Below are 17,665 nucleotides of genomic sequence, written 5' to 3'. Positions count from 1 at the left end.
GTTTCCGCTATATAGATGACGTGTTATCTTTAAACAATCCTAATTTCGGGGATTTGATACATCGCATCTACCCAAAAGAACTTGAGATAAAGGATACTACAGACACTGTGAAGTCAGCCTCATATCTTGACCTACACTTAGAAATCGATGGTAAAGGTAAACTATTGACCAAACTTTACGACAAACGTGATGACTTTTCATTCAGAATTGTCAACTTTCCCTTTAATCTGTGGCAACATCCCTTCGGCTCCTGCGTATGGAGTGTTCATATCACAACTCATACGTTATGCCAGAGCTTGCCGAAGCTACGCAGACTTTTCGTATCGCGCTAGAACTCTAACAAATAGGCTTCTGGAACAGGGTTATGTTGCTACAAGATTGAAGTCATCACTACAGAAGTTTTATGGTCGTCATCATGAACTCGTGGATCGTTATGGTGTATCCATCAACACCATGAAAACTGATTTATTCAACGGGTCACAGTTTCCCTTTCCTCGTTTGTCTACCCCGGACTTGACTTTTTATGAGCAACTCGGCGGGTGTTTCTAGAAAAGCAGAGGACGCTTACCCTACCGGTGCACCTGGTCCATGCTCCCAGGTTTTAGTGGAGTCCGAGTTGCTCATTTACTTTTGTTACTTTGTATGTATGATTTTAGTTGCTTTATGTTCTTTGTTGTGTATGTCTGTTTTCCATGTCTGGTCTTTGTCCCTGGATTGCATTCTTTTGATTGCCGCTGTAGCCTTGGTTCCCTTGATTACTCTTTCTAATCGGCGTTGTGACGTCTATTTTGCCTTTTACGGGCTGATTTGAAGTTTAAACGATCGAAAAGTTCCGGGGTCACACGTCATCATGAAAGTTTTGTCCACATCACGTAAACGAGAAATCACTGCACGTACAGAAAAGAAAATGCACATAAAGTATTTAGAGATCGACATAACGTAAAGATGAAACGACCTCACATTACAAGAAAACCACTGCACGTAAAGATAAATCCACATTACGTAAATATATGTTGACATAACGTAATCATAAAACGACAGAACGTGAAGACAAGATTACAGAACATAAAGACGAAATGACAGAACGTAAAGACGAAATGGCAGAACGGAAACACAAAACGACATAGTGTAAAGATGTTCCTACATAACGTAAATACAAAATGACCACATGTAATTATAAAACTACAGCAAGTAATATAAAATTGACAACACGTAAACAAATGTGTATCTCATCAGACGGTTAAGGCGTTCCATACATTGCCCTCTTTTCTGAATTTGTGAGTGGAATTTGTTCCTGAAAACTGTCACATATTGACTTTCCGTGGTAGAACATTTTCGGTTCAATTACAACAAAATGTACGACTCAAGGTACATAAGTGCTATCAGATAGCAATAATCAACCTTGTAGTAATTCAGTATTGTAAAAAGTGTTATAACATCGACCCATTTTAATTTGTTTTCCTTTTGTCAATTCCCTACTACAGTTAGTTGCACTTATTTGAAGTTACTCCTACATTTTATTTAGCAACACTTTAGACAATGCAACACTCTTATCAATACGAAGAGAACATGGGTGCATGATTTAATTTGACAGAGAGCACAGTAAGATTTAGAAATTAAATCACTGGAATTACAAATTTTAGTTCTTATATACCCCGATATTTATGGATAATATGAAGAACCTCAATGCAAGCATTCTGCACTGTTATATTGTAGACTGCGTAGGCGTACACATTGAAAGTTAATGGCTTTAATAATAAGCATATAATTACCCATCGTAATGCAATGAAATTTGATCTAACGTCTCGTATTCATATATAGTTGTAAGAATGGTAATTATTTAAGGGGGGCATTTAATTTTATACAAGAAAAGTAAATGACTGAAGATGCATAAAACTCTAAATCCTTCAATATATCAAACGTAGTACACATGTACGATCACATTAATTTTGCTAAATTAATGTCTTCGTTTTGTATTTTAATGTACATTACCTGGCCAACACTAGTCTAAACCGAAATTGTTCAAGTTTTATAACGTCCCTTAATTAGCATATTATCCTATACGCACAATATATTAAGTAGCAGTCTACAGTCTATGCAAATCAGACTATAAGTGATTCATGAATGTGAAAAAAAAACACAGAATTCACTTATATTTCTTGTTCAGAAACAGTTACTTATCACATAACCACTCTTAGTTTTTTCATTTGGTTGTTGCTATTATACATATTGTATATGAAATTGGAGCTTTGCAAGAGTTATTGTTCTCGATTTGGTTACATTTTGGTTGATTTTAGTGGTAGATAAATCGATGATTTTCTAAAAAGTGCAAATCTGAATGTAAAAACGATTTTCGTTATCTGAACGTATAGCATAATTTTGCAGGCTGAAAGAAAAACCATCGTTTGTTTGGTGGGTTTTTCTAAACCGTGAATCACTTTACCATCGGCCGTGTCTGAATTTTCTATGGACTGATATTTAATATGATGTACAAACACTATATTTATATCTTGCCAGTCTGTCCGTCTGTCCAACCTATTTTCTAAACAGCCTGCAACATTGTTATGACACTTTGAGGGGTGTAATAAAACCACATGTACTTAAGGAATTACTGTTGGAACAGAAAGTGCAGAAATGATAGCTGTTGAACATGAGGCATTTATTATTATTATTATTATTATAATTATTATTATTATTATCATTTTTTTGCATAACGTGGTCTGATGTGTTGCCCACAACTCCTCCTTAACGACTGGTAAGAATGTAATGAAACTTAATGGGGTGTTAGATTACTATGTGGAGATGTGTACATCGTCAGAAATTCATGTTTGAAGAAAAATTGTAGAAATGCTGGTTGTTGGAACTTTTTAGAAACAAAACTTGGTCTGATGCACTGTTCACAACTCCTCCTTAACGACTTGCAGGATTGTTATGAACATAAATGGATTGTTAGATTAATGTATGGAGATGCACGTATTGGGTGGAATTTATATTGGGACAAAAATTGTAGAAATGACAGTTGTTGGAACATAGGCGTTTTTAGCACAACTTGGTCTGATGCGTTGTCAGCAACTCCTCCTTAACGAGTCGCAGGATTGTAACGGAACTCAATGGAGTGTTGTCAGGAATAGTCAAATTCTGATATTGCGTTGTTAACAAAAAAAAAAAAAACAACAACAACAACAAAAAAAACCAAAAAACGGTACTGATTGCTGTGTGGAGTTGGGTGTTGAGTTTAGAAAGTGTGGATCGTATGTCCACATTGATCCCCCAAGTATACAGGTTTCAACTTGCAGCGGGGGTATTAGTCCCGTTATGAGCAATGTCTAGTTTTTTTTTTCTCTCTGCGTGTCCCTATCAGAGTAGTTACGATATAGGTCGGGAGAGCATCGGAAACGCGGTTAAGTTATCGTAACTACTATCAGGGCTCTATAGGATTGCACAACAGTATTACTACTGAACCAGATTAAGGCTTGACGGGTAACGCTTGCTAGGCAGAAAATACTGTATGTGTCTTGACAACGAACTAGACAATAACTTCATAAGTGACAACGCCTTTACTGCAAAACACAAGTTTCAGCTTAATTTGGGTAGATATGTTATCAATCAGGGTGTTATAAAGCCGATGTTCTGCTCCAAGGTTTTGTTTAACTTATCAATAAGGCAAACACCCACATTTTAATATTGACATATAAGGTGGCACAAGAATGCCGTTGACCTATTTTCATTCAAATTTTATTACTTTAAGTTTTGTAATACAATCTCCAATTTTCATATCCATACGTCAATCTCAACCTTCGGATTAAAAGGCCGCTACTAACACATCCTTTATGAGCTGTTAGTTTGGTAGTGTTGGTTTTTGACAAACAAACCTTCTTAATTTTTAAATACTCATACTCCATGTCTGTACTCAAGGGATCAATTGAATAAATAAAACTCGTTTGTCGGGTATATAAATGAGGGTTCTAATTATAATGTCGGTCTCACAATAACATCACCCGTACAGGGAGAAACATGGTGCTCCTTGATAGACGGAAAACAGATCTTCCGTCGGGAATTATAACAATTATAATTTTACTTCTTTTGACTACCGACCTGTGTTTATCTACAGGTAGGACTGTTTAATAGAAACAATATTCATTGATTGTTAGCCTTGAAATGCTGAAAAATACTTATTGTGTATATATGTTTACTTTTCAATGTTACAACCAATTGTTCGATTCAATAATTCTATGGAAAATGAAGCTTGTATTGAAAACCATAGAATATGTATTCTGGTTCGATTGTGAAGTCGATGCCAATTTTAACCGTTATATGAATCTGTCAGCAACAGTGGCTTAGCCTAGTCGTTATAGTTCAAGCAAATCTCAGTTATATCATATTTTTTTTCAAGGCGTACATAATACCTATTCGGGTCTTATAAATATAAAAAAAAAACAGTGCTGAATACTTTCACGAAAAACCTTACTGCTCATCGGAAGATGTAGGGACCAAATTCTCCTAAAAAAATGGGAAATAAAATAAAATGACATAAAATAAAATTAAACAACACAATAACAATAGTAATAATAAAAATAATATCCACGTGAACGGAATTTCTTTCATATATATGCGAATTTCAACTTTTCTTTTTTTTCTCTAAATAATTCGTAACGTTCCACGCATCCCTGACCCAACTGGTGCTCCATTGACGAAATGAAATTAAGTGTACTCTAATAAACCAGTTCTCAATACCATAGAGGGTTGTAATGCTACATGTTCTTCGTTTGCACTTATTTAAACCATTATATTAGGTAGAACTAAAATCTTTCTGTCAAAACTACTTATTAAAATGGTCAATAGTGCGTCCTACGTTTCAATGGGTATCAAAAGTATTCATTACATAAAAATCTATAAGTTCTTTTTAAATGTAGAGCAAGGACGCATATGTCATAATTTTACAGGTGTAAAATTAAACTTTTTATAAAATTATTGTTTGAACAATATAATAGAGCCTATGAAATCCTATGCACTTTGGAACCGTAACTTGTCGTACCCCCATACCATATAAACCTGTATATAAAGACTGAAATGCTTGATCTGTTGATGGTAGAAATGAAATTTACGCATAACTTTTTTTCTAATTCATGGCCGTGGATATGATATCTGGAGCAGGATTATGCATTACAATGTATTATTAGTAGACAATTATCACGAAGAAAGAAAGGCGAAACTTAAATCATGCACTCTTTCATTTGTCCGTTTCTGGGAGAAACGGTATGATATATTTAAAATTCCGGTCAATGAAAAGTAGATTTTGCTTTGGTTATATAGAGTAATATTAAATTGATATCAATAATAATTCCATTAGGAAAACAGTTGTTTATTCGGGGTTTGTATTGGATTGCAGCTGCTGATATTTCCATAAAAGATGTAGACTTACTCACTGACAAAAACGTAGGTTTTTGTTCCAATTTAGTCAGTAAATACATATGTATGTCTATTTTCATGGATCTATTTATTGAATAAAAGAGGAGATTATTGTATAACTATGAAAATCCATGATTTTGTTTGATACCAATGCCGACTACATTTAAGTTAAATATTACATTTATTACCTAACTATTACTATTTCAACAATCACTGAGTGTCTGGTTTTCTATGATTATTGATGGTCATTTTTTAATACCCATTCGTTCAGCAGAAAATTGTTTGCATTCACCATTAAATAAAAGTATGATAAAACTAAAGCAATGTATTGTAGATGAATATAAATATAAAGAGTAAAAAAAAAACAAACAGAATTTCAGAAAGAAAATAAATCTGGACTCAATATGGTTACAAACCTAATATTTCAAGCAAAAACTCATCTAAAATCGTGTATAAATGCGCTAAAGTGAGGAAAAAAATGTATTATATTCCAAAACAAATGAATAAATAGCAACTGTAAGGACCACCAGAAAAACAAAAAAACAAAAAAAAAAAAAAAACGGTAAATCAATTCAGGAGGTAGACCTAGGGTAAGGGATACAACTTATACAAATCACTGGAATGTTTGTATTCAACATTTTACATCAATCTCATGTAAGCATCAAAGTAACTTGAACTGATTTCATTCTGTTTCAAATGAACGCTTGAAAGGCTTTGATGAAATTAAATATGATACAATCATACAACTGATTTCAAGAGATACATGTATGTCCCTCACCCTAGGTCTCCCTCCTTAAACTGATGGTAAAATGTGCAGAACTTAGAGCCAAGTAGACTGACTGATCGCACTGATATCTGAGATTCAAATATCTTTCAAATGTCATTGAAGAAAATTTAAAATGTAATAAAAGTAAATTTTTAAAGGCTAAAATTAATCTTAAAACTAAATGTACCACGCATCTTGTTAGATTTGAAATGTAGAACATTCTTGTTTGCTTATCATATACTTTATGAATCATTTTGCATATCAGCTTCCGTGTTACGAAAGCTGAAAGCACGAAGTGAAAAATAAAGCTCTGTTATCAAAGTCATCACAAACTTCAACTATTACGCAATTTATTTAAAATTATTAGATGGGCTTATTATGATTTTAAGAAACATAATTGTATATAAACTTTCCTTTCTGCACCTGTCGGTTTTTATATGTTTCGTTCATTTTCTACGATTGATTGTTTGGCAGTTCACCACTAAGAAAGTATGTTTTTATTCTGTTTCATTCCATATCGAATTTTATTTGGTCATAGGCGGACCCAAAAGGGGGCGGGATTCCAGGTTCTCCTTTTAAGAAATTAATTCCCCTTCACATGTTTCAGCAAGCTCCGCGCATTGACTACAGTGTATTTGGTACGTCAGACGCTATTTCGAAGCATGATGTTTCAGTTGTGACATTTGTTTATGTTGAAATATTGAATAATGATCTAAAAGAGATATCGTTCAATAAATGATCCAACAAAATTGTTAACATGATGCATACATGTATTTTTTGTCAAATATTTACTGGACCCCTCTGTAAATCTATGGTAGCCGAGAACGGCCACACATTTTTATTTTTTTCCGGATTTTTCTTGGAAATTCAAGATAATAACTTGAAAATTCAAGAAAGTTTCTTGAAAATCTTGAATTTCCAAGAAACTGTCTTGAATTTTCAAGAAAAACCCGGAAGAAATAAGACAGATTAAACCTTCAAGTCCGTCCCTGAATATGAAAAAAAAAAATGTCAAGTGCGCGTTTGCACTTTTAATCTTATATTTAAAAAAGAAGGAAAAACAAAACAAAACAAGTAAAATGCCCCGCAAAAATAAGGAAATATAAAAACGTCAACATTTACATGATTTTTCATGAAAGTAACAATTTTCCTTATTGTCACTCCATTAACCTTTTAAGGCTGCCACTTTTGTGAAAATGATCTTTGGTGCTTTTTCGACCTTTTTCTAAAATTTCTAACTGGTAATATTCTACATATAAAAACTTTAACCTCATATTGAAAATGACCAGTTTCAATTTTAACTATTCTTGTTAATGAATAAATACCTTTTTCACTTGATACATATAGAATTGCTGATCAGGCTACGTAAATAAACAATTTCATAGTAAAACCTAAGACAAAATGTATTTATCTTATATACCACTATAATGACAATAGTCCCGAATCTAAAGGAAGATCATACCTAATATTTCTAGTATATACATTTTCCTAGTATGATAGAATGTCAGTCAAGTGTTCTTTATTTAAATTTATTAAAAGTCAGTGGCGGGTGTAGGGCCCCCTTAGAAAATTGTTGAAAAATTGTTCAAGATACCCGCAGAATGCAGGATTTGAGGTTTTTCAAAATTTTCTTGGGGGAGTATGCCCCCAAACCCCGTGGCAAAGTCGGATCATTTCGTGAACCTCACCGGTGATCCTGTCAAGAATTTGTTTTGTCCCCCTTACCCAAAAACTCTGGATCCGCCACTGAAAGTATTTCATGCACCAGTTTTTGACTTCTTTGAGAAAAATATTTCAAAAAGAAAATTGGAGGTCAAAGGTATGATATATGAATTTCACTTGATATCCTGGTGCATTTGTTGTGTTTCACCATATTATTTCTATCTTCTGTTATGAAGACAATATGTGCATTTTTTAGTATATAAAAGGGTCAGTTAAAACAATTAATTCTTTTTTTAAATAATTTTACATTTTATGAACAACTCGGCAGGTCTTTTAGAAACAAAAAAAAAAAAAAAAAAAAACAGACGACGCTCATCCTACCGCGGTGCACGTGGTCTATGCTTCCAATTTTTTGTGAGTCCGGGTTGTTCATTTACTTTTGTTTCTAAGCGCGTGTTAATTTTGTTATTTCATGTTTTTGTATCAATATTCCTTGTATAGTTCTTATTCTTGTGTTATATTCTTTTTTTTATTGCATTTTTTTTTATCGAATCCGCGTTCCATTTATTTCCAATCGCATGTGAAGCCGATATTATATCGTCTATTGAAAACCATCCCTACCACTAACTTGCCCCGAATCTGCATTTTTATTTCCAGTAGTTAACTAATTGTGAATGCATAAGCCCACTCGCTTATTAGTGAATATTTGTGTATCATTTGACTGAATAAGTATGAATTCAGTTTGTTTTTGAATAAATGAAATATGTTTAAACTACCCCTAATCAAAAGTAAGTGAAAGTAGATGCACAATCAGAACGATTATTTACATGTATTACAAGCACGTGAAAAGATTTTTTTATTCATATGCTAATTTTCCATTAAATCCGGCTTCCCTAGACTAAAATGCTAATCAACTGAGTTTTTTTTTGTCGTAGACCATAACGAACACACACGGAAAAAAGTAATAGAATGGTAATACTATCAATTGCCAAGATATTATTTTGTTTGTGTAAGTTAAAGAATAGTTTTTGTTATTGATAAGAAGGGGTAGAGTGAATTAGAGAAAAGTCCAGCTGCAATAGCTGCATCCGGAAGAAAATGTTCAGTGTCAGAATTCCCGTATCTATATGCTCGCCTCTAAAATATAAAGGACAATAATATCCTATATTTCAATTAATATGAGTTCAAAGGAAACATCGTGTTCCGGGGGCGGACCCAGAAATTTATAAAAGGGAGTCCGTCCGATCAAGAAATTTATAGAAAACTGTGGGGAATTCGCCTATGGAAAGTCAAACGTTGAATTAGTAAATGTGAGCTACTAGAGCTGAATGCAAATGCGTATAATATATGCACATGACATTTAAAAAAAGTCGCATAATACGGAAATTATTGATGAAGCTGTGATCACGATTTACAAGTACTCAATCTACCAGTCGTTTCTTACGGGTACTCTGCTCAATATATATTACCTGTCAAATAACAGACAACATTAGAGATCTTTAAAACCTTTTATTCAAGTTCATTGGAAGTCAAGGATTTTCACGGTTTGGATCACCTGTAAGAGCATAATGTATAAGCAATACAGGGGAACTTTTAATGTTTAATCAGGAATTAAAACCGTGATTGGAAGTGCTGTTATTAGGGGAAACGCCTAGTGAAATGTAAATCAATAAAATTCTTTTGCAGTACATCTGAATGCACTATGTAAACAGTCTAGGTACTAATGACATTCTTGTTATTAAAGTACTGGACTTGAGTGGGAGTGACATATAAAAGATTCATTGAAATCCTTTGCATAATACGAAGTAGAGTGCACATGTAATCCTTTAAACGAATTGCGTATTTATTTAATATTTCAGACAATGAGCATGGAATAGAACTCGAATCAGTCGATCTATATTTAACATTTATCAAAAAGGACATAGAAATCATGTCTGTATTCAATGCCAATCTCAAGAGTTAAATCCAAATTCGACAGGTTTTTGTAGTTCATTTCCAACCACTGTACCAGCTTTAAAATGGGGCAAGCGTTCACAAATATGTTTAACCCTGCCACATACTTTATGTGCCTGTTCCAAGCCAAGGAACCTGTATTCCAGTGGCTGTCGTTGTTTTTATGTTCATTGTTATTCGTTTTGCGTTTTTTCCTATTAATTAGATCGATTTCCGTCTTTGAATAGCTTCTGAATCACTTCATTTGTTTTGGGACCTTTTACGACTCGCTTTATAGTATGGGTTTGTCCATCGTACCGTCTTCAAAATGGACAAATTTTTCGTATATCATTGAACTCTTCAAAAGGCTACATGACGAGCTAAACGTCAAGTATGTAGGAAGACTGTAACTAATAGGGTCATATACACTTTCACAGATTATCGACCTTATTATAGAGTAAATCGTCACTACTTATTTCATTGAAGAAACCTACAACAAACGCACATAAATTTAACGGCGAAACAAATTCCTTAGAATTATTTTTTTAACATATTTTCCTTAAGCACGTAACACCCTGACTCTCCTATATGGTCCAACTGTTACTTATAATACATTTAATAGATTCATTGAATACGACTAGAAGTTAATTGAATTTTAGAAAATATGTACGACTATGATATTCGGAAATAAGTACATTTTGTCAATCATTTTGAACAAATTAGGGCAAATAATGTCCTAGCGCCTCTTTTTCTGAAACCGGCTTTCAAAATCTCTGGATTCGCGCCTGTTGATTGTGTTATGCTCTCCATAAATAAGTTGCCAAGTTTATAGAATGACAACTGTCTGAAATCTTTGGCGATTGTTTTTAATATAAAGCTAACTGTCGTCTTTTGGCTTTCTTTGTGTAAACAAAAAAGTACAAAAAATGAATTAAACGAAATTATTCTGGTTTTTTTTTCTGAAAATCGGGTGGTCACAATTAATCTGGCATTAGAATTTTAATTGTGTAATAACGAACCTACATTTACCATGTTCTTTTGTTTTGGCTCTCTCATTCTTGATTATCCCAATGAATGCTCATATAAGTTACATCTTTGTTGACCCCATAATGAACTAGATGGACGTATGTGAAACCTTTAATATATTGTACAATAGGTCACTTGTCACGTTAGAATTAAATGTTTACGAATATTTTTTTCCCATCATCAGTTCAATCATGCCTTGCAGAAAAATGTGATTTAAATACCGAAAAGACTAATTTTTTATGAATAAACAGGTTTTTCACAATAAAGCAAAGATGTAATGATTTGAAACACATTTGATACCAACCTACTCCCGTATATAATAATAACCAACCGTCTCGGGTTTTAAACACATTAATATGCAAAACAGATTTCAATACAAATATTACCAAAGAGAATATACTGCACCATGGTTGAGTCTGTAGTTATGGAAGAGGTTTTATGGTGACAATCAGTCAATAGGATGACAATGCACCGAAGTTTCGGATTTATTTTATTTTATTGTTTTATATTTTTCATACCTTATTTAGCACAAGGTAAGAAATCCACCCGTTTCTATTCACTTTGTACAACCAACCAGAGCATGCAATTTTTGGTAATTATTTCATTTAATAATGTTCATTGCAATTCTTAGGTTCTGAGATGCATTTGAATCAGAAATTACATAGCATTTAATTTTTCTTTAATTTGCTGGAAGTATGCATAGATATAAAACATGGGCGATATTGGATCCTTTTGGGTAAAACTCATTCCAATCATTTAATTTCCATCATTTGATGCCTCTTCAATAAGTGTAAGTACACTAATCCAGGGTCGGATCAAGACATGTTGAAAAGGAGTGGTGCCAGCCGGGTTCCTCAGAAAAAAAAGGCGTTCTATGACATTATATGCCCTTTTCGTCAATTTTTTTTTTTTTTACATTAAAATGAATTTTTTCCAACAAAAAGGGGGGGTGCCAACCCCATGCACCCCTTCTGGATCCATCATTGTCAAAAAGTATCCCAAAAGTAAAAAGTTCTTAAGTTTATTACGATACAGACGAAATAGTGGTGGTTCCAGAAGTCGATGTAACAGTGTTCTGAAAATTAATAGGTCTCACATTTTTTTCTTATATGAGTGGCATTTGAAAAAAAATCATGTAAATTATTTGATGTATTGGAACATGTTTGGCGATATCTGATTACCTAACTTATTAGTAAATTAGACATTCAAAGAGAAAAGTCATTCAAAATACTCAAAACGCATAGTGTCACTTTATTTTCCTTTCACACTGCCTATACAGTATTTTGTATACATGTGATTCATTTATACATTGTATCTGTCAATCAACCATACTTATTTTAATTGCTTTCGGGTTTTTATAAGGTGCAAAAAAGTTCACGGTATGTCATGGATGATATCCGTCGGATATTTCAGTGGTTCCACACTATATAACAACAGGGTACAAGAAGTTATTTGTTTTGTTAATCAAATATTTTAGCAGTCTATATGAGAGCCGGGCGTGTCCTGGTGCTTTAAGGTACCTCTTGTTTAATCGGTACATAAAACTATACAAATATTTACTTCTTTGCTTTGATTATGACAATCGCAACCATTTAATTTTTAAAAGATTGTAGCCATTCACATTTGACCTAAATAAAAGAAATAATGACTATTTAAAAGGTGAACTTGCATTTTTTTAACGTATTCAGATTCTGGTATTTTATAATGGGGTTCAAGGCTACTATTATTATTTTTTTTTCTTGCAAGATATGTTTATGTTGCAAAATGTGTATAAACGGAGGGCTCCCACTGCCGGAACATCCCTCTTCTGGATCTGCCAATGCTATTTAAGGTCGTGTATAATGTACTTGTGTTATCACGTATTTATTGAAGGTGCTACGACTGCCTACGTCTAATCTAAGTAAAAAATATCGAAAAACGTAACTTTAACTAAATAATTATGCATCTCCGAAAATCTAAAGTAAGAGGACACGAATATGCATAACTTTTACTCTGAATGAAATATTTCGTTTCAGTGAAAGTGGTAGCAATTATTGCCGCAGAATGGTAGTTGTTGTTGCGTTTTTTTTTTCTGAAACAGTTAAGTTAAAATTTCAAGGGAAGTTGAACATGGGTTGAAGAATTTTAAGAAATGTATATGGAAAAGTTATCAATGAATGGTCTTCATGAATAAAGCAACATTTACAACTATTGCATGAATACGAGTGGGGATACATTTTATTACGTATGTATTAATCAAAACCATTTAATTTTTCATACGCTTGTACTGATTTCGAGTATTTGGGTGTAAGAGTCCCTTTTATAGTGTGTAACAATTTGAGCGAAAGAGGTCCATCATATATTTTAGTGAGAGGAAAAGGACGTTCGATTGCTGAAGTATAGGATAAAAGAACACTAGAATTTTAGGAATAAAAACTTTAGCTAAAAAGTAATAATGAAGAGTGAGTTCCTCATCGTCCGGTAGATAAAATAGTTATGTTTTTCTGCTCACAACAAGGAGATGCCTAAGGGATAAATTTTCCATGTGCATATTTTTTATTGTGCGAAGTGCAATAAACAAAATATACACATGGAAAATTTATGTAATTTTTCAATAGGCAAAATTTTCTTCATTACCAATTCTTATAAATTAATTTTAAAACATATTTTTATCTTTAAACATGGGAAAAGTAGCTCTGAATTTAACTGAATAGGGGCGTGTCAATATTTTTTATCCATTGAGATATAAAAAATTATTTTAACCAATCAGATTACAGCATTTATTTCAAATTAATTTATGTGTAAATTAAATAAAATCACTGCCATAAAATTTAAAATGAAAAAAAAAACACATTTAAAATGAAAAAAAAAAACACACACACACACAAATATTTAAATTTAGCGGTACTATTTAGTTATATTTCATGAAAAAAAAACAGGTAAATTTCGTTTTTGACAGTGTCCTATCGAAAATGCTGACACATGTAAGGTTAATATTTCGGCGCTCAAATGACCCTAATATATGATTTTATTTTAATTTTCCCTCTAATGTCCTGTGGCTCAAAGGAAATCTGGTGTCCCAACAGCTAAGTCATTACACCCAGTAAGTTTCTGTAGTAGGCGTGACTAAACAAAGGAGTAAACACTATAGCAGTAATATACCGCACAATGGGAGGATGTTATAGTAGAAATCTTAAACAAGTTGCCAAATTCAAGAACGTTTTTCATCCTAATTACTTTTTGGTTCTAAATTATATAGTCTGTTTGTAGTTGGCATTTTGTTGTTAGCTACAAACATACGTGTACATGTAGCAGGGGCGAATAGAAATACATTACAAACATACATGAAGCAGGGGGAATAGAAATTCATTACAAAAATACATGTAGCAGGGGCGAATAAAAATACAAATGGGGAAGGTTTCAGGCAGTAACTTTTTTCCATTTTTTGTCAAAATGACGTATTGACTTGCTCATCAAAATTAAGAGGTAAATAACAAGTCCGTACCTCCTAATTGTCCTACAAAATGTCACCCACAAATACAGGACAAATGGAATGACACCTCCTCAACCCGCCACAGTGTAGCACAATCGTTTTTATTGATTTGTAATACTTAACATTACAGATTTTTTTGTTTGTATTTGTGGGCTATTACTCACCGCCAATATTTACCGTAACGGTCTTATAAGTTGACTTACACATCTCATGCTACTTGTAGGGCTTTTCTTGACATAAATGCAAAACTGAAGTGGAAACTTGCAATGGAACTTTCCCTAAATAATGATAAGTAAATCTAAAGTTTGTTTTAAAATAACTTTTCTGCTTCTTTTCAGACAATCCAGAATGTGTTGCAAATACAACCACAACAAGCGGACTTGGTATGGAGAATGGAGACATTACAGACGAACAGATCTCGGTTTCATCAATACGAAATAATCTGCAGAAAAGTTTCAGTAGATATGAATGTTGCCAAGGTAAAGTCTTATTCTAATGTAATATTTCCTCAATATGTATGTGATAGCCTGAGATTGAAAGTGCTAAATGTTCTATTAACGCCTTACAATCGTACCATTTCCTAAGGGCTGCCTTTAATCTCAAAACTGTTAATATTTACATTATTATTTTTTAAGTAAAAAGGACAATAACAAGTGCGGTAACCTCTAAATAGTAAAATCACAATCATAATCGAACTTAATAAGCACTTTATTCCTTATAAGTTATGATAATACATGCAAGAAACAAAATGTGTAATGGATGAAAATGATTATAGATAATGATTAGATATTGATTATAGATACATGTACATTGTATTGCAAGTTGCACTAGTATGTAACACGACGACTCGTATAGGGAGACAGGGTGGGCTCAATTGTGCTTTATTTTGCGTTTTGTTTGGATTTTATAGATGCATGGTTTTTATCACAGCACAATTAAGGAAATATGACAAACAAAATTGGGACCAGGAGTTTTTATGCAACCCACGACTGTCTACTCTCTGTTTAATTGTTTGGTTTCACGTAAGCCAATGTATCTCTGTTTCCGTGGTATTCATGTGCAATATTTACCTTTAAATACTTCGAGTAATAATTCCTTTATATTCATTGACGCAATATCAAATAAGAACCTATATTTTTTCTCATCGAATGCCTATGAAATTAACATATCTAGAAGTTTTACTTGAATAATTTCTTGTTGAAATTCACATGAATGTATTTGATATTCTCTTCTGACGAGGTGTTAAAAATTAAAACCCATTTCGATAATCATCTTCCTTTACTTGATTTCAGTTAAAAGTATTTCAGGTTTGGGTGTGTGTGAAATAAGCAGGGTTCAAGCGCAATCAATTAATTAGGGAGTCGAGAATCTCTTTTTTTAATTGATCTCATCATTTCATTTTCAATTGGTTAGCAGTGTCGGTCCCAGAAGTGTGCTTCCGGAGGTTGGATCCACATTTTGTTAGAAAATTTTATATTTTGATTTCGTGGAATTTGGGGAACTGACCCATAATAACCCGCTGACTCTCTTTTTCTATAAACCCCTCTCTTGATTTACATGTACTGCAATGAGCAATGGCACTGGGCTGATATCCCGGTGGGTTTGTTGTCTCTTTGACATTTTCACCATACCTATTCTCGTTATATTTGAAACAGTCTACTGAATATTTTGCAACGACCCAGGGCCGGATCCAGACATTTTAAAGGAGGGGTGCCAGTCGGGGTTCCTCGGAAAAAGGGAGGTGCTAGGACATTATTTGCTATTTTTTGTCAATTGTACACATGAAAATGACAAATTTTCCGATAAAAAGGGGTGCCAACCCCCTGCACCCCTAGATCCGCCACAGCTACCTACACTATCATTGTATCTATATCAGGTATTGCATATTGTCTTTGTTAAACACTAGTCAATATTTCAAAAGCTTTTCATTCTTTTTAAACTAAGTTCAGCATGTTTTATGTATTAAGGGCAGTTTTGGTGATACATTCAGTTTCGCTTAAATTCTGGCTCATAAAATGTAGACAGCCAACGACTAATTTACTCTACTAACAATGGGTAAAATCGTTGCTATTTATTATTCATACTTTATTTTATTAATGTCATGACACCCTTTTCTAACGAGTATGGGTACTATACAAAGAGGACAAAATGTGAACGCCCTTTGAATTATGAAAAATTTTGTATGTAAACTTGAAATATTTGTAAAAGCATTATAATTTTGCCTTTATCATCATTGCGTTTTAAGTGTCTCCCACACCAAAGATGATGAATGGTTGTCATTATGGTGATCAAATTTACCTTCGACGTGATATGGTGAAATGGGAGAAAAAGGATTATAGTCGTTAAGGTTATAAAAATATACAATTAAAGGCGGAGAGTAATATGTCAACTAGCAAAATACTTAACCTTTCTATTATATGTGTACTTTATTCTCTTTTTCGTTATTTAAGTAGAATGACTAACCTTAAGAAAACATCAATAAATGTAGATTGCTGAGATATTGCCTTTTTGATTGCTCAAATAATTCCGAATTAACGGACGTTATCAATAATCATTCTCCATCCTTTTAAAAATTTAGATAAATTTGGAAAAGTTAATATTTCTTCTTAGCTCTACCTCTGAACTTGTAAATCATGTTGGAGTCGTTAGAACTCAGCTCGAGGATAACGTGCCTAGGTCGGATAATTATAAGATCAAAATAGTGATAACGAATTTCTGCATTCTGTTGAATATTTGGCTCTCATTCGTAGAAGTAGATGTGTTGTCTTTTCTATATTGTATGGAATCAGGAAGTGTAAAATAAAGTTGCTTGCCCCTAAGGGGTGTAATTTTGCCATAAAGATTACATATACGCGTATGATCTGTCTGTTTTCAGAAATAAGTTGAAACTAACATAACAAAAACAAAACAAAACAAAACAAAACAAAACAAAGCAAAACAAAACAAAACAAAACAAAGAAACAAACAAACAAACAAACAAACAAAAAATAAATAAAAATAAAATAAAACCCAACCCATTAAAAACAACTAAATAGTGGCAAGTTTGTTGTTATTGGACGACTTGAAAAAGTACCGAATCGACTTAATATCGTTCCCCTTTCTAAGAAGTCCCACTGTCTGTAGCATGTTCATTAAAGTTTTACACAAAATCATGTACTTGATAAAGGATCATAATGTATTAATAGTGTGACATTTTCATGACAATGAATGATTCCTTTACCGTACGATGGCTTGTAGCTCCTAATAATAGAGCAAGTTATTGGTACCGGTGCAAAACAATGTTTTTTTTGCGAGGGAATTTCTGACCAGAATCAAACATAACAAAGCTGAAAGAGTACAAATTAAATAAGTCCATTTCCCAGATATTGTTAGACCAGAACATGCCATGCACTAATATG

General features: G+C 33.1%; 1 protein-coding gene across 1 annotated transcript in view; it reads left to right on the top strand.

Annotated features, from left to right (window-relative positions):
* Positions 1–4,013: 4,013 nt before the first annotated feature.
* The window catches only part of LOC148621599 (uncharacterized), a 137,986-nt gene continuing 124,334 nt past the window's right edge, over positions 4,014–17,665 (top strand). The window contains exons 1-2 of the mRNA XM_088576145.1: positions 4,014–4,111; positions 14,606–14,746. Of these exons, the coding sequence (XP_088432271.1) occupies positions 4,015–4,111; positions 14,606–14,746 (238 nt within the window). The 5' untranslated portion in view covers position 4,014. The remainder of the gene's footprint in view (positions 4,112–14,605; positions 14,747–17,665) is intronic.

The sequence above is a fragment of the Perna viridis genome, chromosome 3 (genome assembly GCF_037379345.1).
Source record: "Perna viridis isolate PV_CMFRI_1.1 ecotype Kerala chromosome 3, ASM3737934v1, whole genome shotgun sequence".
In the NCBI taxonomy this organism is placed as follows: Eukaryota; Metazoa; Mollusca; class Bivalvia; order Mytilida; family Mytilidae; genus Perna; species Perna viridis.
This window is presented reverse-complemented; position numbering and strand designations above follow the sequence as displayed.